Source organism: Hemicordylus capensis, chromosome 16 (assembly GCF_027244095.1).
Source record: "Hemicordylus capensis ecotype Gifberg chromosome 16, rHemCap1.1.pri, whole genome shotgun sequence".
NCBI classification, from domain to species: Eukaryota; Metazoa; Chordata; class Lepidosauria; order Squamata; family Cordylidae; genus Hemicordylus; species Hemicordylus capensis.
In genome coordinates this window covers 15751164-15771964 of record NC_069672.1, presented here as the reverse complement: position 1 = coordinate 15771964, position 20801 = coordinate 15751164, and the positions used below count along the sequence as shown (strand labels likewise).

The following is a 20801-nucleotide window of genomic DNA, read 5'->3' as shown; positions in this document are numbered from 1 at the left end:
CAGAGACAGAGGCGGCCTTCGCCTGCAGGGTTCTGGGCACGGGTTTCGAGACCCCAGTGGCCACTTTGGGACGGACCAGTGCAAAGGGTTAAGGCCTCCAGCACCAACAACTCTTCTCCCCCACCGCAACAGAGGACCCAGGAGCTTCATTCTCTGCTCCACCTGCCTTAGGATCTCCCTTCCCCAGCTAAAGCCAGCACCCTGTAACTAGGGCTTTTATGGGCCCCATCCGTGGCAGAGCATGCAGAAGGCCTCAAGCTCTGGCATCTCCAGGCAGGTCAGAGGGAAACTCCCGCCTGAAACCTCAGAGAGCTGCTGCCCGCCAGTGCAGACGATGCTGAGCTGGAGGGGCCGAGGGTCTGACTCAACAGGAGGCAGCTTCCTGTGTCCCACGCCCGTCTGCCCACGCCCTGCACCAAACTCATTCTTAAAGGGCCTCTTAGGATCGGGGCACAAGGACCCCACAGTTCAGAAGCCACGCGGGGCTCAGTTCCAAGAAGTGGACGGGTGGATTTGAGTTGAGCGGGGGCTGGAGGGGATTACTAGCCCTTCCTTCCTTCCTTCTTAAAAGGGAGCACCAACTGAAGAAGCGTTTGCCGAGAGAGATTCTTTTGAGCAAGCACTTAGTAGAAAAGGGGGAGCGGAGCAGGGTGGGGCGGGGAGACGAGGACAGGACGGCGTTTGGCTCTTCACTCTAATCTCCCCTCAACACGCGTGCCAGAGGGCACCGAGAGGGAGATTAGACCCGAGAGGGAGATTCTGCACATCCTGTTCTTCTTCTTTTTAAGAAGTTGTTCCTATTCATTTCTCTGGAACGCGGCCAGCCGCAGGGGAGGGTGAAGTCTCCTACTGGGGGGTGGGGGGGGGGCAGTGGCCGCTGCCCTCCAATTCTCCCCCCCCCGCCGCGTCCCTGAAGGGACGGGGCTGCGCTCATCCCAGCCCCCTTCTTGCGGGGAGCTCGGAGGAAGCAACAAAAGGGCGGCGGAAAAGCAACTGTAAATAACGCTATTAGCGAACCCGGGTAAATCCAAACAGACCCCTCAGCTCGTAAGCTCCTTAAAAGCCAACGCACTTCGGTCTCCATTTTTAACCTCTGCGCTTTTGTTATTAATCTACTTCCCTCCACATGCGCCTCTGCCGCCTTCCTCAGGAAAGGCGGGGGGGGGGAGAAGCCCAATTACTGCACCTTTTAGCAACAAAATATCGGCGGAATCCTCTTAGCGACTTTGAATCCTCGACGCTGCAGCCACCCGGCTTCCCAATCCTCACATTTGCAAATCCGGGCCTCCGCCCCCCACTTTACCACCTCTTTTGCCAAGCGGGGGTGGGAGGGAGGAGGCTTTAAAGGACCTGGGGCGGGGGGGGAGGCGCCTTCCAGAGCTGGCCCTGCTGCCGCTGCCGCCTTAAGGTGCAAAGTGCCGTCCGTGGGCACCAGGGAGGGGCCTGCCCGGTCGCAGCGGTGTACCTCGCAAATGGACGACTTGGAGCCCGACTTCGTCCGGGACATGAAGACGCTCAGCAGCCTCATGACGACCAGGTGGACCTCGTTCAGGGCGGAGCGCTCGTTCTTCTTGGAGACGTCCTGGCGGGTGGGTGGGGAGGAGAAGAACAGTTTGCCCCTGGGAGCCGCCCTGCCACGTCCCTCCCAGACCCCAAGAATGGTGGGGCCCAGGAGACCAGGGCTGCACAGCTCCAGCCCTCCTGCAGATGCTGGGCTACAACTCCTGTCATCTCTGGCCACTGGGGCTGGGGAGGTTGGGAATTGGGGGGGGTGCAGCTGGAAAGCCCAAAAGCAGACCCCCCCCTGCAAAAGAAAGCCCTGGTCTGTGCCCTCTGGACCCATGGCTCTGAGCAGAGTCAGAGAGGGTTGCAGGGAGCTCTTTGTTTCTATGTACTTAGGACATTTCTATCCATAATGATAGAACACAACCTCGCCCCTAAGTTGCAAACTGCCCTCCGTGGGATTCTGCCCCCCCACCCCCCCGTTCCCAGTGGGCCCCAAGAGAGTCCTTCTGCCCAAACCTCCTTCCGGGGGCCCTCGGCCACTGGCCCGCTGTGCTGTCCCCGGACACCGACCCTGGGGCCCAACCAAGCCGTTCAGCCCTCAGGCAGCCAGCTGGCCCCCTTGGCACAGCACACACACCCCTTTGCTGCAGGGTAACCACGGAAGGAGTGGTGCTCTGCACGCACACACACACTCACACTCACACTCTCTACCTTCTTATCCATGCACAGCTCTGCGATGAGCTGGGCAAGCAAGTTGTCAAGGGCGCCCTTGTCCTTCTCGTCGTCGCCATCCAGGTCTGTGGTGAGCATCAGGATCACCTGGGAGAGGGACGTTTGCAGGGAGGGACGTCAACACAAAGGCAGGAGGGAGGCCACGGCCCTCACGGCTTCCAGGACCAGGCCTACGCCGCCATCCCAGCAATCGCAAGAGGCATCTTGGTGGGCCACCGCGTGAGAGAGGATGCTGGACGAGCTAGACTTCCTTGGGCCTAGTCCAGCAGGGCTGTTCTTACGATGCCTGCCCTGCCAGTCTCCTAACCTAACCAGTGTTCAAGGCCACAGGGATTCCCCAGACACTGTTGACTACAACTCCCATCACCCCCCAGCTGCCATGGCCTTTGGCTGTGGACGATGGGAGTTGTAGTCGACCCCTTCTAGGGGATCCCTGTGAAAGGGAGCGCTGCCCCTAACCACGGAGTTAGGAGACCAGGAGCGCCTCAGGGGGAGTCGAGCACACACACACCTCCTGGCCCCAATCCCCGAGAGCAGCAAGCAGAAGGACCCCCCCCCCTCACCTGCATGTAAGGGATGGCGCGGACCCCACCCACGTTCCGCAGCTGCGGAAGGGTCTGCAGCAGCCTCTCCAGCAGCATCAGGCGGACCATGTGGAGCCTAAAGGGGGGAGCAAGAGCAGAGCATTCAGACGCCAGGGCGCTTGGGAGACGCTGGCCCGGCCGCGCTGGTGAGAAGCCTGGGCTATGAGCCAAAAGGCTCCTTCAATCCCACCCCCACCCTGCTGGGAGCAGCAGGACCAGCTGCGGACTGAGGTGCCAGGACACGAAGTCTCCTTGATCGAGCCCTTTGGGCGAGAATCTTATCCTGGGGTCTCAGCTGTGGGTCACGTGAGGAAATAAAAGGGCCCTCCAAGCACTTAACACTGGGGAGGGGGCCACCCCGCTTTTGGGGGGGGCATCAGGGCCACCACAACCACATAGGGCTGTGCTGCAGTGGGTGCAACCATACCTCGGGGACTCTGAACCGAGTTATGCTTCACGCTCGGCGGAGGGGCCCCTAAGCGGCTTCCGGATTTGGGATTGGGAAAGCCCCTTGGCTCCAAGTCAGATTGGCTAGTGACCCTGCCTTCAACCACCACCACCCCTCTGTAACAAGCCACCCGGAACTACGTTCGCTCTGCAGGCGCCTTCTCCGTGGCTCACCACGCTTGGCTTAATCGGAGGGTGATGCACGAGCTGGAGAAGGGAAGGGGGCGCGCTCTGTGACCTCCCAGCCCCAGGACACTGGACCTTTCCGCGGACAGAGAGGCCTCACCTGTTGCTGGCGTGGACATCCCCTTCTGCTTCCCCTTCGCCCTCGCCTTCCGACCCTTCCCCCTCCTGCTGCCCGGTGGTGGTGCTGATGGCGCCAGTGCTGGAACTGACGCTCCCCGGACCGGCAGGATGGCCCTCAGCCGTCGTGTCTCCGTACGCGCTGCTGCGGCCAGACACTGGAGAGGAAAGACAGGCATGGATGAGCACAGGGGCACTGAAAGGCCTGTGCAGGGGGCGGATCCCTTGAGGGACGAGGACGGCCCTGCTGGATCAGGCCCAAGGTGGCTTCTCTCATCCAGCATCCTGTTTCCCAGAGTGGCCCACCAGACACCTCTGGGGAGCAAGAGGTGAGGGCATGCCTCCCTCTCCTGCTGCTGCTCCCCTGCAACTGGGATGCAGAGGCATCCTGCCTCGGAGGCTGGGGGAAGCCTACAGCCATCAGACTAGCAGCCCATGATAGTACCTGGCTTCCATGAATGATCCCAGATCCCTTGCTGCTGAGCAGGAAAAAAACGGGATCTGCGGGATCCCTGTGGGAAGCCTTGGGTCTGACCCAGCAGGATCCCTTTGCCCCCATCCCATCCCAACGGGAGGACCCGGCTCCCAACCAACTGAACACGGGGGCATTACCGCTGTGCTCGCCTGCCACCGAATCCACCGCACTGCCGCCACTCTCGGAGCCCACACTGCCGCCGTGGTCGGCCGGGGAGGTCCGCAGGGTGGAGCCGTCCGTGGCTGCCGTGCTGCCTTCGTCATCAGAAGCTGGAGCTAAGAGAGTAAGGAGAGCTGTTACAAGTAAAAACACAGTCTTTGAACAACTGGAACGTGGAAGGATCCGAGGACATTAGCATGCTTCTTGACTTTTAACAGGCAGCAATTAGGTCAGCAACCCTTCATTCATCCATCGGTTGACTGATGCATTTAAAAAAACCTCTCCGGCAGGCTAGAAAAGTGTCCCCAATTAACTGAGCAGCAGAGTTCTAGAACCCTGCTCAGTGCACGTCCACATAAAAACTGCAGAGCGTGCGATAAAGGCATGCCTCTCCTAAGATGATTCCCTGCTGCAACATGTTAATATGAACCCAAAACCACAGAAGCAAGTTTTCTCTCTTTAGAAACAGCTTTCAGGTCAGAGAGCTGCTTCTAAAGAAAAAGCGTGCTTCTGTCATTTGGGGTTCATACGAACAGGTTGCAGCGGGGGAATCAAGAATCATCCATGCCAAGTTAATTGACCAGATAAACAATTAATCTACCAACACTTCCACCCACCCCCAGGCTTTCTGCTCATCAACTTCAGCCCCTGACCCTAACCCGCTGATAAGTGAAGTAAGGCTAAATTATGCAAAACACTGAAAAGGGGCAGAATCATGCAAAGCATACACAAAGAGCTTGGTGTATATAATGCATAGTACGGGGAGCAGAATGCAATTTCCCCCCATCCAGAACCCTTCTCTTGTCAGAAACAGCAATCAGAAGAAGAAGAAATCAGAGAGAGAGAGCAGTCTTAATACAGACCACACAGCCGGACCCACCGCCTGGCTGGGGGCTGGTCAGCTTCACAGGTACACCAACCCACCTCTAAAAAGCATGTGCTCTGTTCCAAATTTGGCACCCCCGAAAGTTTGAGTTTTCCTGGCTGAGAACAGTTACCTGACGCTGTGGTGTCCGAAAGGGTCCCGGCATCGAGGGAGGAGGAGCTGGGAGCCTGGCCAGAGAGCCCCAAGCTCTGTAGGCCGAGGGCACTGCTGCTGCTCCCTGCAAGGAAGGAGGCGAGCAAGAGCGGTCAGTTCCCCAGGCTCCCAAGGCCAACTGGCCTGAGGTCCGGTGGTGGATTCAGGGCCGAGGCGGGATCCGAAGCGGGGGCTTCCCGATGTGTCGCTTCCGATGCGCAGGCGAGCCTCACCTTGCTGATCCTGCTGCAGGCTGAGGGCGATGGCCAGCTCCACCATGGTCTCGTCGTCTGCGTCGGGGGGGATGTCCAGCATGGGGGGGAATCCCTCTGCCCCAGCCAGGAGGGCTTCCAGCGGGGAGGGGTTGCCGTTGTTCACGTTCTCGGCCGTCTCCAGCACCATCGATTCAGACTGCGGGGGGAGAAGCCGGGTTGGCCGTTTCTGCCAAAGCACCCCCTTCCCGCCCAGGACAACCCCCACGCCCCGGGGATGCCCAGCCACAGAGGCCAGAGCTCTGACCCCCCCGCAAGGGCCACAAGGACGCTCGCAGGACTCACCACCATCTCAAAGTCCCCGTGGTCCACCTCACTTTGTTCCTGGCTTTCTTGGCGGATGTGCTCGCCGTTTGGGATCCCCGCGCTCTGCATCTTTTCCTCGGCTTCGTCGTCGTCATAATCATCTTTGTCTCCTGGGTCATAAGAAGTACCACTTACACGCCCGCACAGAGCAGTATCTTGCACTCAACAATGGGGTGCCCAACACGACGGCTGGGATAGAGGCCAGGGGAGCACGGCAGGGCCCCCCGCACGTCCAGACGCTCGCCCTCACTCAGTGACCAGGAGGCCACCACACGCATGCAAGATGGCGCGGCAGAGGGGGTCTCGGGGACAGGGATGGGCAGAGGTGCTCAAGGCTCCACCCAGCGGTCATTTCTCAGGCGCAAGGAAGCGGATCTGGACCAGAAGGCCCTTGGCTCATTTCCAGGGCTGGGATTCTCCGATGTTGCTCTGTGCAGCCGGGGGTGAGGGTCCCGCTCCTACGGCGCCTTGGCAAGGAAGCCAATTCACAACAGGCCTGTCTCTAAGCGGGCCAACTGGGGCAAGGACGACCCATGAAGAGGAGAACAAGTTCGTCATGACGGACTGCAGTCCCATTCATTTGTACAGGACTTGGCCGTGACTAGCTTAGCCCGAATCCTGCCCATGGAACACGGGACACAGCCTTATACGGAGTCAGGCCTTTGGCCCGCCTGCCACACCAACTGGCAGCAGCTCTCCAAGGTTTCCGGCTCAGGGGGCTTTCCCCAGGACTGAAGCTGGGGCCTTCTGCATTGCAAAGCAGATGCTCTCCCAGTGCGTTTTGGCCCGGCAATCATCTAGCAGGGCCCCTTGCGCCAGCAGCTCTGCTCCGAGGGCTCTCTTTACCCATAGGGGTGTTGCTCCGAGGGGAAGAGGGCAGCGTCACGTGTCTCCGCTTGTTCCTGGGCCTCAGCACTCGGATTAAAGCTTGCTTGCAGGAGAAGCTCACAGCCGGGTCCTGGAAGGCAAGCAGAGTGGGTCACCTCGCTATCGGGAGCCGCTTCGCCCCGAGTCAGAGAGAGGAGTCCATCCAACCCGAGATTGGCCATCCTTCTGCAAAACCGGAACTTCAAGAGGCCTCTTTAAGTGGTTGCCACTCGCTCGCCAAGGCACAGAGAGAGGCCCGCTGCTGTGGATGCTGAGAAAGCGAGCCCTCTGGGCTTACAAAGGAGCGAGGGGACAGTGAAAGCACAGCCAGTACTGGCAGCCCCTTCGTCCTTGCCCAAAAGCAATTAAGAAAGCCTCTGTCCAGCCACCGAGTCCTGTGGCCCTGGGGAATGAGTCTGCCCAGACACTCCCAAGGGACAGGAGACCGCAAACGACCTACCGGGCACAGCAACATCTGCATGTAGATTTTGGAGGCTGTGTTGATACAGTCCAGCTCACAGGTGCAGTAGCCATGGATAATGTCCACCAGAGCATTGACTGTAGCTTCCACGTGAGTCAGGCCTGGAGGAGGAGAAAGAGAAAGGCAAGGACAGCACAGAGTCAGGTTTTGGAGAATTCCTCTGCAGAGAGGAGAACGTCTTTCTAACTTCTCATCTCCCCTCCCCAAGAGGAAGTGAGGTGGCGGCCGCTACCCCAAGGATACAAGGGGAGCCATTTTAGCTGACCAGTGCCAGGGGTTCCTGCCTTTAAAACCGATATACTTAACCGGTCTTAAAAGTAGCTCAAGCTGCTCTCCGCCCAGCTGCCCGACTCTGCTCTCCAGCCCTACAGGCAAGCCAAGAGGGAGTATTCTGCAGCGAGCCAGTTAGGCCAACGAGCACTGGGCAGGCTACCTGGCAAACAAGCAGGAGCCAAGAAGGCGTTTTTGGGTTTTGACGCATGCAGCTTCCAGAAATGGTTGACCAGCTGCGTGATGAAGCTGCACCCTTCTCCTTCCACGCTCTTCTGGGCCTCTTGTCCCTCGTCGGTACCTTCTGGGAGACGAAAAGTGAATCGACGACAGCTTGAAGGCTGCCTGTGCCCTTCCCTTCCTCCAGCAGAGGGCGCCATGCTCCATGTCTCGAAGTGTGGAACTCGCTGCCCCAGGAAACCCAACTGACCTCTTAAACCGTTGGTTTTAAATGGTGTTTGTTTTTGTTTTTTACTTTTTGTGCACCGCCCAGAGCCTTTGGATGGGACGGAATAGAAATTTAATTAATAAATAAGATAAAATAACCCAGATGGCTCTAGCCATTCACTTGAATTTAAAAAAAAAAAACCAGATAAGTGACCCATTAAAGCAATTAGAAATTAAAACCATTTAAAAGTCACTGAAGGCCAGGCTTTTTTAAAAAATGCAATGATCTTAAGCCTCGGATTTCTGTGGGGAGCGCATTCCCGTAGCCCAGGGACGACTACAGAGAACTCCCGACCCCAAGTCACTACCAGGCGAGCGGCAGCCAGAGTTGGGCCTCTCTCGATGGCCGTGGCGTGCAGTGGGGATCATATGCGGAAGACTGAAGTTTGGGGCACCTTTGCTTCTTCTGCTGAGGTGCCTGTGAAGTCTTGAGTTCATCCTCGCTTCATGTTTGTTTGATTCTCAACCCCGAGCCACTTTACAGGGAGGGGAGGCAGGGTCTGCGGGTTTGAAGGAAGCCCGCTCGCTCCTCTGCCGACTCTGAAACCGCTTGGGCAGCCCGTCCCCATCAGCCCGTCCTAGGGAGCCCCCCGTCCACCAAGGAGGAGGTCAGAACAGCCAAGGGGCGAAAGGGCAGAGGAGAAAGGCCGCCCACCTGCTGCTTCCAACGGCGGCAGTTTCGACTCGGTGAAGTGGACCAGGTTGTTGGGCCGCATGATGGCGATGGAGCGGGCCGTGATGACCAGCCGCTGGAAGACTTCTGGGTCCAGGTCTTTGCCCTCTTTGCTCGAGGTGGTCAGGTACTGGATGGCTTTGCTCAGCAAGGCCTGATCCTGCAAAGCAGAAGGCAGCCTGCTGGGAAGCGAATTCCAGCAGCAGAGCAACGGGCGTGCCCCGTGTCGTCCCCTCCGCCGGCCCCACCTCCTGGAGTTAGCCTCAGACAGGGGCAGGGGGTTCCCGGACTGTTTTCTGGCAGACTCTGGGGTCCCTCCGTGGAGGAGGCGGCGGTCAGTGAGGGCAAAGAAGGCCCCAGCAAGACGCCCTCCGGGACGGATCGCTTCCTGGGGCGTGCAGCTGCACAGGGGAGCATACGCTGTGGGGCACCCTTCTCAGACACCAAGAGGCCTCATCGGGCTGGCCAGCTGCCAGGAGCGAACCAGTCTGCAGCCGGCTGAAATGGCCCCCCGAGTCCTCTGCAACGGACAGCCCAAGGGTTCCTCTGGAGCCATCTTGCCAGAGAGGAAAGGGGGCGGGGGGCGGGGGTGGGGGGAGCGCCTCGGCCCTTGAGGCCTACCCGCTCTGCGCCTCTTGGGGGCCGACCTCCCCACCCGCCGGCTCCTGCTCGGGCAGCGTTACCTTGTGGTTGTGGTAGGCGGAGCGGCTGGTGTGGAGACTGGCCAGCAGGCTCTTGGTTTGCTGCTGGACGCTGGAAGGGGCCGGCGTCGACAGGAGCATCGTAGCCAGCTCCTGAGCGGCGTTCTTGCTCTTCTCCTGCATGGGGGGGGGGGGGGACGGAGAGGGCAAGAGTCAGGCCCCCTCGCACACCCCTGACACCAGGCCGGCTCAGCTCCGGCCCTTCTGCAGAGGTCGGCCTGCAACTCCCATCACCTCTAGCTATTGGCCGCTGTGGCTGCGGATGATGGGCACTGTAGTCCAGAACCAGCCGGGGGCGGGCGGGCTAAGTGGAGCAGGCCTGCCCGGCACATTTGTGGGTGGCACTGAGGTCCGGCCTCTCTGCCTTGCCCAAGACACCCAAGGCCGTTGGCAATGCGAAGAGCAAACCCCTTACAGAGGAAGGCCTCCCCGCCTGTGGTGCGCCAGTCGCGGCTGGACCACAACGCCCATCATCCCCTGCTACAACTCACGGTGGCTGAGGGAGACATCACAAACACACGACATCAGGGCTTCTCGAACAGGGGTCCCCAGCTGCATCCTCCAATGGAGCTGGGGATGATGGGAGTTGTAGTCCCACACGTTCAAGAAGCCCCGCATTGCATGGATATAATCTCTGCAGAAGGGAGAGACACACACACCCCCGTTTGCCACCCAGAAAGGACGGTGCCATTCAAGGCCCGCTCCAAGGGCTTTCCCCTTTCCGGTTTATGCTGCTCGGGAGCAGAGATCTCAGCAAACCAGCAGAGGCAAGCGAGCGCCTCTCTCTGGGGATCGGGACCCTCCGGGGCCGCTGAGCTCCCCGCTGCCACCCCAACCCCCGGCAGCCTCCCAATGTCCCCCAAACCTCAAGGAAATTGACTTGCCTTCTCGTTGACTGGTCCGACGGCAAAGCAGCTTTCCAGAGCTTCTAAAGAACTCACAACTAGCCTGGAGGGAAAAGGCAGAGAAAGCCGGTTTCAGAAGCACAAACGCCGCCTGCTTAAGACTTTGCTTCGTGGCAGCTCCGGGTGGCTCAGCGAGAGAAAGAGAGACAGCCGACGGGTGCCAATTCCCCCCCACCCGCCCCTGCCGCCACCGGGTGGGGGGCGGGGAGAATAAAACGTATCAAAGGAGGATAAAAACTGCCACAGGCGCCATGCGTATCTCGCTCCCTGCACCGCAGACCGGAGAGTTAAACCTGGCTCGCACTCACAGAGCAACTTAGGGGGCTCTTTGACTAAATCCACTGCTGAAAAGCAAAAAAAAAAGAAAAAGGGGGGGGGGTAGGAGGCTTCTCTTCCCTCAAAGCGGATAAAGTCCCCGCCTCGCACAGCCTGCAGCAGGGATAACTTGGATTCTCTTCACAGGACCGATTCACCATGGCCCCCCACCCCCGGAACGCACGTGTGGTGGAGGGGTCGGGGGGGGGTTGGGGGGGTGGCGGCACGCAAGCCTGCAGAGGTTTCCTGGAGAGGAAGCCAGGAGGGGCCCGGGGGTGGAGAACTGGTCTTGGGGCACGCATGAGTTGCCCCCTTTGCTAAGCAGAGTCTGCCTTGGTTTGCATTCGAATGGGAGACCCCATGTGTGAGCACTGCAAGATATTCCCCCTCAGGACTGTTCTGGGAAGAGCCCCTGCCTGCTTGCAGGCAGAAGGTTCCCAGTTCCCTCCTGGGCAGGATCTCCAAGATGGGGCTGAGAGAGATTCCTGCCTGCAACCTGGGAGAAGCCGCTGCCAGTCTGGGAAGACAATACTGAGCTAGATAGACCAATGGCCTGACTCAGTGTATGGCAGCTCTCTACGTGGCACTTCTCCTCCCCAGAAGCCACCATTTCCCCTAAAGTGCCCCCGCGCCTGACAAAATTCTAGCAAGTCTGGACAGCAGACAACCAAATCTCTCACCTTTCTGCTCAGCTCTGGGGAGTGTACGTGAGTCTCTTACCAGCCCCCTTGAATCCCCACACAGCCCCGTGAGGCTGCTTAGGCTGAGAAGTAACCAGCGACAGACTCCTCGGCCTCCTCCAGCTCACCAGACCTGTCAACTCTCGCCGGAGAACAACTTCACACCTGTGAAGTCCACTAATTGCTCCCGTAATTAGTCAGATGCACACACACACACACACAGATTGCCACTTGAAGATCACAGGCTGACCTAGCCAAGTTTCCGACTATATTCGGAACGTGGCCCTCCCAACAGGACTCCAGCCTATTCGCGGCTGCAGCAACAGGCTCCAATTCACATCGGGTCTGACAGCCACCCAGTCGCCCGCGGCGAACCCACGCTCCCTCCAGGCAACCCACGCGGCGTCTATTAACGTGTGCTCTGTTTAGGTCACGCCGTTTAAGCAACAGGGCTCAGCCCTACTCTGCGTGAGATCCAGGGAAGCACGAGGAAAGCTTGCCCAGACGGAGGAGTTTCCCGCAGAGCGTTTTACTGCCCGACGTCACTGCCAACGCCACGCCAAATTGGATCGCAATCTATTTAGGATGTTTGGGAAGATGTGCATAGGTGGGGCACAGAATCTAATGCAAAGGGGTGGGGGAATCACTGATGGGATTGAGACCCCTCCCATTAATATTATCCCAAGAATGTCAGATGCAGAGAGAAGGGCCTGCAGCTCCACGGCAAAGCAAAGGCTTCCCATGGAGAAGACCCCAGATCTCCCATTTTAAAAAGGGAGCAGGATCTCGAGCCCTGCCCTGAAGAGTCCCTGCTAGTTGGAGATAAGGCCATTCCATTGTACGATTCATTACTACGAGAGCCCAAAGCTCCGAGGGTGAGGCCTGTGCTTTGCGTGCAGAAGGTCCCCAGTCGGCTCCCTGGCGACATCTCCAGGTAGGGCTGGGGAAGATCCTTCTCTACCTGGAAACAGGGGAGAGCTGCTGCCGGTCAGTGCAGACCACCTTGGGTGGGATGGGCCACTATCTGCCTCCCGCACAAGGCAGCCCTGTGGCTCTCCAAGCGCAGATCTCCAGAGACAGAGGGCAACCCATCTGCAAGGAGGGTCCAGCACAAGCTTCGCATGCAGACGGTCCCGGGTCCGGGTCTCTAGTTCAGGGCCTGCTCAACTTTGGCCCCCCCCCCGCCCGCCCCCAGCTGTTTCTGGACTACAACTCCCACAATCCCCAGCCACAGTGGCCCATAGCCAGGGATGATGGTGCAGGAGGGCCGAAGATGAGCAGCCCTGCGCTAGTTGGAGGGCTGCAGGTGGGAGGACTAGGGAAGACCCGAGAGAACCACCACCAGTCAGAGCAGGAAAGGGCGGCTGAGACGGGCCGGTGGTCCGCACCAGGACAAGGCGGCAGCAGCAAGTGCAGAGGAAGGGCCGGAGCTCAGTGAGCAGAGCACATGCGTGGCATGCAGGAAGCCCCAGGCTCAATCCCCGGCATCTCCAGCTAGCAAGATCCTGGGCCGAAGGAGCGGGCAAGGACAGAGCCTGCCCGTCAGAACAGATTTCCCCGGGCTAGACGGACCAAAGCTCCAGTTCGCTCGAGGGCAGTCTCACGTGTGACCGACGAGGCTGGAGGGGACTCTGGCTCTGGGCGGCCCCCAACCCCAGCCAGGGGCAAGCCAAGCCGCTGAGTGAACTGGGGGCTTCCTGGCTGCATCGCCCCTGTTCAGCGTAGCAGAAGGGCACCGATCATCAGATCCCTTCCCAATCACACCCGCCGAAGCGGCAGCAAGAGGCGCAGAGGGGAAGCCGAGCAGAACGGACAAGCAGCAGGGGGGGTCACCTGAGGAGGTGCACACGCGCACACACACACACAGAGCAAAACAGCCAACAGAAGTAAAAAAGCAACGGGTTGTAACCTCTCTGACACACAGCCTTTCGTGCAGAGAAACAGATGGTATACTAACCGGTCCAAGGTGGTTAAGGACTCAGTTTCAGAACTTTGGGGGAGCAAAGGAAAAGGAAAACAAATAAATAAATAAGATACAAAGCTCACGGGGGGGCGGGGGAGTCCAAGAAACACGTTCTAAGTAAATCACTTTAAAAAGGCAAATTAAATGGAGTTGGGCGAGGGAGGGAGAGCGAGAGAGAGAGAGCGCGCACACTCGCTGGATCAAACACAATTCCAAGTTACGTTCACTACCACTAGATGCCACAAGCCAATGCTTGGCTTGCAAAAGACATCAAAAGGAGCCCCCACCCCCCGGCTGCGAAGCGCAGAAAAAACTCAGAGGCGGCTGACTGGACCGGCCAGCCAGCACCCGCTTCGAGTCGGCGGGACCCCAAACCTCTCTGCAGCAACCCCCAGAGAACAGCTTTTTGCTTCAGATATGGGCCGAAAATATACAGCGCCTAGAACGCTGCTGGGGCTCTTTCTCTCTGGGTGGTTAGCCCTTCATCATCAGGGCTGTGTGTGGCCTGTAGTTCCACAGGAAGCAGAACAGGATTCCAGGCGCTGAAGTCAGCCTCCTGGGAACTGCAGATTTCGGAGGTGTTTTTAAAAGTCCTTACGGCTGCAATGGTATCCTTGAAAGCACATACGGGTGATGCCTGCTGAAATACTGAGAAGCCAGAGGGATAAGCTAGCTGAGCAAGACTGTTTTCGGGGGCTTGCGAACCCAGAAGACGAGCACTTGTGCAGGTCTGCTGAACTGCACGGTCTGTAACGCTTGCAGAACAGGGCTCCCTTGGATGCGGAACTCAAATTTGCATTTCTTTTGCAGTGCAAAGGGCACAAACCCTGGCAGCAACAGCAGCAAAAACAAGGAGTAATTTTGAACCATGACTTCTCTGCACAGATCACACCACCTGCAGCAATATGAACCTTCTCCCCAAATCAGAACAGCAAAGGGTTCGTTATGCCGTTGTGTCCATAGCAGCCTGCCCCGGGACAGTCCCTGCCTATCGTGCCCAAAACCTCCGTCACACCAGAACCTTGGGAGGGCCAACATCTATCCAAGCAGCCCGTCCCCTGGGATGCCTTGCTTTCCCCAGTGGCTGAGAGCCAAAGACGCAGCCCTTGGCTTCTCAAGGCCCCACAGCAAGGCGGGGAGAGAGGAGGCTTGCAGGGCCACCAGGGGACCAAACAGCCCCTGCTGGTGGCCACTGGGATTCCTGCAAAGGATGCTGGGACGAGGCAGACCGCAGTCTGATCCAGCGAAGCAAATGTGAACTCGGAATCGCTCGACACAGCCGAATTGTGCCGTCACCACTGAGATATCTCAAGGCTGTGCACTCTCTCGATTTGTACTTCCAATGCACACCGCTGGTCCATAAGATGTTCTCGTGATAAAAGAATCAGGCCTCCCAAGACTGACGTTGGTGAGCCCCGTCCCTATTACCAGAGGCCATTTCTCCACCTTAGTACGACCTTTCTGCTTTGGCCCGATTAACAGCCCACTCCTCCTGCTACGCCAGCCCCCAAATAGCAGCCTTCCCCACCTCCTGACGGCTCCTCCTCCTGGCTGGGAGGAAGGAGGAGGCAGATAAAGCCACCGAGGACTCCTCCTGCACACTAGGGACAGTCACTGTCTTGCAGGGTTGTGATTCTCCCCCCCCCCGGGCAGAATTTGGCCTCCCTGAGAAGAGGGAGACTTAAATAAGAAGCAGGGTGGGGCGACAGAGTGGCATTTCCTGAGCCATGGAGGGGGAACAAAAAAGCAGCAGGGAACCCTCGTACAGGGTTCTGATGCTGGGGGTCCAAATAACCCATCTCCCAAACCACCCACCCACATGAGAAGATAAAATAATCCAGCCCTTAGGGAATTCAAATATTTCGAGGACACGTTCCACGCAACCCAACCCGGCAGCCCAAAAAGCAGAAGGTGGTATCCGTCGGAAGACGTACCTCTCCAGCACAGTGCCACTAGCAGCCACTGGGGCAGTCGATTCGGTGTCCCCGGTGCCGTTCCCCTGGTTCAGGTTGGGAGGGCAGACGTTGCTCACGGAGGCAGAGGGGAAATCCTCCAGCGGCTCGTCTGGCCAGCCAAACTGCTCCTTCGTTTTGCCGTAGATCTTGATGGCATCCAACATGGTGACCCCGGCGGGATCCACGGACGCCCCGACTGCAGGAGATAAGCGAGAAGGGACAGCGGTGAGATCGAGACTGACAGAGAGAGAGAGAGAGAGAGAGAGAGAGAGAGAGAACCATGCCGCGGTCCACCACACAAGGCGCAGACCCTTACCGAAGATGGTCAGCTTCTTGTCGGCCTGCAGGGCCTCCTCGCGGGTGAAGGGGAAATCAAACCACCGCGGTCGGCTGAGGTTGAGCTGCATGGTCCGGCCGAAGATCTCCAAGAAGGATGGGGCTCGCTCGATGGCTTGCGTCCCAATCTGGACCCTCATCCCAGTCATCACCATGGTGCTGTTGTTGTTGGTTACCTCGATGGTGAAGCCGCCGGGCTGCGGGAGAAACGGCAGACACTGGAAGAGCCTTCAGAGCCACCGGCATCGCCCAGCACCAGCAGCTCACCGAGGCGTCTCCCTCGTTCACCCACGATCCTCACTCTCGCAGCTGCTTACCTTGGTGTTGGCCACGTACATGCCGGTGGAGTTGAGGCGATGCTTGATCTGCTGCGCGTTGTAGACCTGCAGGAGGTCGTTGCCCCCAAACTCCACGTCTGTCAGCTGCTGGTTGTGCTCAAAGAAGTCTATGGGGAAGTTCACCTGGGTGGAGGTGCGCGTTGCTGGAGGGAGGGGCAGGAGGAGGAAGAGACGAAAAATCAACAGGCTCCTTGCGCAGGCGAGCTCACACACACACACACACACGCGCACACTTTGTAGGGAGAGCTTACCCACCCGTCTCAGTCACTAGCCAATCTGAACCGTGCGACGATCCTTCCTCGGGCCAAAGCAACTTACTGATGGCTGCCGCCTTGCGTTTCCGGACGGGCTTCATGATGCTTATGACGCTGCTGGGCTGGAGGCTGGGCTGGAGCCAGTAGGACGTGTTCTCCACGTTCGCCATGTAGATCCGCAGGCTGCCGTCCTCACACAGCAGGATCATGGTGGTCCGCTGCTGCTCGTTGCAGGCCGTGTGGCGGATGGCCACCATGTCCTGGATCTGGAAGCCAAAAGGTACGGGGGCGGGGTACGGTCGGAAAAGAAATGGCTTGACAAAATGCCTGGCTTTCCATTTAAAAACCAAGAGCAAGATATTTAGGACCCTCCCTCCAGTGTTCCCTGTAACAGGGATTCCCAGATCTTCTTGACCACAATTCCCAGAATCCTCGGCCAAAGGCCAAAACAGCTAAGGATGCTGGGAGCTGTAGTCAACAACATCTGGAAATCCGTGACAGGAAACACGGCCTCCCTCCATAGAAGCTAAGAATACACTAGCGGGCACTTGTTGATGGCTTGGGAATACATTTTAACTGGGGCTGCCAACGGGGGAGACCAGTACCCCAAGGAGTACTTGAAGGGCTCCCTGGGGGTCCTCAGAGCCCTCCTGCCTCCCCACGCTGCAGCCACACTATTTGCTCCCCATCCGAGGAGCATCACCTTGAAGCCAACACACTTCAAGCCTTAGAGAGGCATCTGATGCGGGAGGGAGAGAGCCCCCCCACCCCACACCTGCTCCGATTGGCTGGCTACATGCTGGAGCTCAGCACGCCCCTCCCCTCAGCCTGACTGACAGGCTTCAGAAAATCAGCACTGAGTACTCCCATTGAAACACGCCCCATTAATTTCCCTGGGAGAACTCATGTGCAACTTAAGTCTGGATACAAGCCGGGGACCGTAGTAGCCCGCCTGCCTCAGAACTGTAACATCTGGAATTGTGTGCGCATTGTGAACAAACCCCCAAGGGGTGCCTTAGAGATGTAAGGGTTGCCACTGAAGGGGCACCCTTGTCAAAAAGAGGTTGGGAACCCCTGCATGACGACCACCCTTGCTCCCCGCCCATCCCTCCGCAAACACTGCCAAGGGAGGAGGAACCGCCCACAAAACCAACCTTCGCTTTCGCCGGCAAGGTCTTGATTTCCTGGATGAGGAACGTGTCCGGCTTGACCATCACCACCAGAGGGACGCCGGTGGTCTGCTGGACGCAGCACACCAGTCCCGGGTGGTTCATCACCTCTGACCACTGACAGAGCGCCGGGGAGGTCTTGCTGCCCCCGTTGGAGCTGCAAGAGAGGGGGAGGAGACAGGGAACGTGTGAAGGACGCCCCGCCAACAGGGTCACTCCTCCGTGGACCTGTCCGGGCAAGGTCCAAGCCTGAAAGGAAGGATTCTCCCTGCTCGCCAAGCCAGAATGCATGAGGTTCACACTGTGGAAGGGCCCTGCAGGGTGTGTGTGGGAGCGAGAAGGGTGCTCTCACCTCTTGATGTTGATGGGGAAGAGGCGCGTTAGCTCCAGCGTGGCCCGGCTGATGGTAGCCGCGAAGGATTTCCCCTGGCTGTAACTGAAGAAGAGCATCTGCAGGACGTGGGAATAATAGACGGAGACCCCGCCTCCTGCCACCTGCCCGTTACTATCCTGCAGGGAAGACAAAGGGAGAGACCCACTGGGGTTAGAGCAGCCGCCGACCCTCAGCCACGAGGCAGGTCCGTATGGGAGGGTCTGGGATTCCGGCAAGCTGGGAAGCGCCCCTAAGGGAAAAGGAAGGGAGACCTTTAGGTCCTCGTGCAAAATCTCAAGGACGTTGGTGACGTAGAACGGGCCGTGCTGGGCGCTGCTGGCTTCCTCCATGAGCTGCGTGTAGATGTAGCCGGCGGAAGACATGATGACCACGATGTTCTTGCCCTCCTCGTTAAAGAGGAAGGTGATGTCCCGGATCTTGGAGCTGGGCAGTAGGAAGTAGAAGGTCGGGCTCAAGGCGTCCACCGAGAGGTCGTAGATCTGCCGGAGGAGAAGCAAGAGTCAACAGTCTGCGGAGGGCGAATTGCGTGGGCTGGAAACCGAGGCTACAAAACCAGTCTCTCTACCCTCCTGTGCAGGACCAACCGAGTTAATCTTATTCTACGGCCCACTCTCCTTCCCCTGAACCACCTTGGGGTATTTCTAAAGTAGTATTTTCCTAGCTGGCTGGATTCACCATTGCTTTCCCACAAGGGTTAGGTCCCTCCAAGGAGCCCACAAGCCAGCCACAAAGGCAAGAGCCTCCTCCTGTTGCTTCTGCCCCAGCACCTGGTACTCAGGAGCAGGCTGCCTCCAAACCTGGACACTGCATCTAGCCATCATGGTGAACAGCCACTGATAACACCATGAAAGTGGCTTGGAAAAGCAGAATCCTGTGGCAGTGAGTCCCACACGTTAATGATGCATCATGTGAAGGATTTTCTTCAGTCTGTTTTGAATCTAATTTCCATCCTGCTAACTGAGCAAAGAGGCACCTTCGCCTCTTTGCAAACTGGTGATTCTCTTATATTTAGCAGGAGAACAGCAAGTGGCCCTAACCACCCCCACCACAGCATCCCTCCAGAGGCTGCTGCTGCTGGGGTCTACCTTATATTTCCTTTTACTCTGAAAGCCCTTTGGGGACAGGAACCATCTTATTTGTTCATTATTTTTCTGTGTAAACTGCTTGGACCACTTTTGTTAGCAGTCGTTATAATTGGGTGACCCCAAGTTCTTGTATTAGGGGAGAGGGAGGAAAAAATTATCTCACACTCCATCAGCGTCTCTCGTGTCTCCCCCTTTTCTTCCCCCGGCTCTAAACCCAATTTTACCTTCACAAAATCTGCCGTGACAATGGCAAGCTGTGTCTGTGATCCCGGTAGCCACACAGCCTTGATGATGAAGTTGCCCGTGGCCAGTTGAGGATGAAGCACCAAGTGGTCGGAGACGGAGCCAGAGCTGCTGAACGTGAGGACGTGGCAGTCCTAACAAAGGGGAACATAACGGAAAAGTTAAATCCCGAATTATTCCCAACTTCTTTGGAGCGCTCCAAGGATAGGATCACCTCTGAACGCGTTTTGTTGTTGAGAATATTTTCATCTTTTAAAACATTACTATTATTATTTTACATTTATATCCCGCTTTCCCCTCCAAGCAGCCCAGTACATGGTTATATCTATCCTCACAACAACCCTGTGAGGAAGGTTAGGCTGAGAGAGACGTGACTGGCCCAGAGTCGCCCATACATGGGGAGTCGGCTACGTCTTCCGTTTCCCAGGAAGCCTGTCAAGCCTCTGGAGACGGCTGCCGTGTGTGTGTGAGAGAAAGAGTGTCACAGGCACGATGGCCAAATCCTCACCTTCAGTCCACACACAGCCAAGTAGTCCTCCTTGCAGGGATTCCCGGTGAGGTTCAGGACAGTGAAGGGCACGGGGGCGGAGGCCAGGCGCGTGAGGGTCAGCTTCCGCTTGCTGGAGTCCGCTTGCTTGAGCAGAGCCGAGAGCTGCAGGACCGTGATCTGCGTCGACAGGAAAGAGAGTGAGGCCAGACTCAAACTATAGCAGCCAGTTTTCATCAGCCAGGAAGCAGCCACACCAGAGAGGAAACTGGATTTGCAAGCGGGGTGGGCATCACCCTGACGAAGGACCCTGTGGTTTTATTTCATCTTATGGTATTTATTCAGTGGGTTGAGGGACGTAGGAAGCTGCCATATCCCGAGTCAGACCCTTGGTCCATCTAGCTCAGGACTGTCTACCCAGACTGGCAGCGGCTTCTCCAAGGTTGCAGGCAGGGGTCTCTCTCGGCCCCATCTGGAGATGCTGCCAGGGAGGGAACAGGATTTCTACCCTGCCTTTCGAGTGCAAAGCTTCCCAAGGCAGCACGGCATTGACGACACAGAATCAAGCATCGCTGCCACCGATTTCCAAAAGCAACCACCCAGCGATCCCAAGGCAGCGGGCCCAAGCCTCCGGGGAAGGTGCCCCCTCCCCGGCCAGGCTCACCTTGCCCTTCTCGTGGCTGACAGCCAGGTGCTGGCGGCGCCCATGGGGCGAGGAAAGCACACACATGGCCACCCGCCGCAGGACGTGGGCGCTGATGAGCTGGCGGATGGTCTGGCCCTGGTCCCCGCTGTAGTTCATGCGGACGTTTTCGAAGGCGCCTTCTTGGGAGCCCAGAGTCGGCACCTGGGCAGCAGGAAAGAGAGAGGCGCCGGACGGGAAGCCCCATTAGAGCAGGGGGAGGCAGCCCTGGCTGGCCAGCAGGGGACCAACTACAAGCCCCATCATCCCCAGCCAGGGGGATGTGGCTTCCTGGTGGGCAGCCTTGGCAGTCTCCAGCGGTCATGGCAACTCCAGGGCTGGTCAAGAGGGGAGCTGTGGTCCTCTGCCCGCCCGCCCGCCCTCGAGCACCGCCAGCGCCTCCATCGTGACCCAGGAACAGGGAGGGAGGAAGGCCAGGGGTCCTACCATCAGCTGGTCCGTCATCTCCACTGTCTTGTCCAGCGTGTGCAGCTCGTGGAGGGCCTGCTGGGCCCGGCTGCTGCTGCCCATGGCCGAGGCCTGCTGGAAGTTGACCTGGATGGCCTCCATGAGGAAGTTCAGCATGTCCAGCACCAGCGGGGCGAAGGAGAAGTTGGCCTGCGGGGCAAAGGTGGGGGGGGGGCACCATGAGGAGACCGCCGGCGACCGAAGGGCCCGCCTCGCCCCTCAGGCGCCCCCGTGCAGACCAAGCCAGGCCTGCTCCACGCTGGCCTCTCCAACTGCTTTTGGACTA

The 20801-nt window shown here is 58.3% G+C and overlaps 1 protein-coding gene across 11 annotated transcripts in view; it reads right to left on the bottom strand.

Annotated features, from left to right (window-relative positions):
* UBR4 (ubiquitin protein ligase E3 component n-recognin 4) overlaps positions 1-20801 on the bottom strand; it is a 76185-nt gene that overhangs the window by 29817 nt on the left and 25567 nt on the right. For 3 of the 11 annotated variants that reach the window (XM_053280997.1, XM_053281001.1, XM_053281003.1), the window contains exons 39-64: positions 20495-20665; positions 20030-20212; positions 19387-19545; positions 18860-19012; positions 17802-18029; positions 17509-17666; positions 17142-17313; positions 15989-16253; positions 15713-15876; positions 15376-15592; positions 15039-15255; positions 13099-13131; positions 10126-10189; positions 9224-9358; positions 8523-8700; positions 7584-7724; positions 7130-7251; positions 6649-6760; positions 5782-5912; positions 5458-5635; positions 5205-5309; positions 4185-4322; positions 3556-3730; positions 2802-2898; positions 2218-2325; positions 1466-1582 (exon numbers count right to left, since the gene is read on the bottom strand). In XM_053280997.1, the coding sequence (XP_053136972.1) occupies positions 1466-1582; positions 2218-2325; positions 2802-2898; positions 3556-3730; positions 4185-4322; positions 5205-5309; positions 5458-5635; positions 5782-5912; positions 6649-6760; positions 7130-7251; positions 7584-7724; positions 8523-8700; positions 9224-9358; positions 10126-10189; positions 13099-13131; positions 15039-15255; positions 15376-15592; positions 15713-15876; positions 15989-16253; positions 17142-17313; positions 17509-17666; positions 17802-18029; positions 18860-19012; positions 19387-19545; positions 20030-20212; positions 20495-20665 (3921 nt within the window). The remainder of the gene's footprint in view (positions 1-1465; positions 1583-2217; positions 2326-2801; positions 2899-3555; positions 3731-4184; positions 4323-5204; positions 5310-5457; positions 5636-5781; positions 5913-6648; positions 6761-7129; positions 7252-7583; positions 7725-8522; positions 8701-9223; positions 9359-10125; positions 10190-13098; positions 13132-15038; positions 15256-15375; positions 15593-15712; positions 15877-15988; positions 16254-17141; positions 17314-17508; positions 17667-17801; positions 18030-18859; positions 19013-19386; positions 19546-20029; positions 20213-20494; positions 20666-20801) is intronic. The other 8 variants (XM_053281006.1, XM_053281008.1, XM_053281002.1 and 5 more) reach the window with 7 other exon arrangements.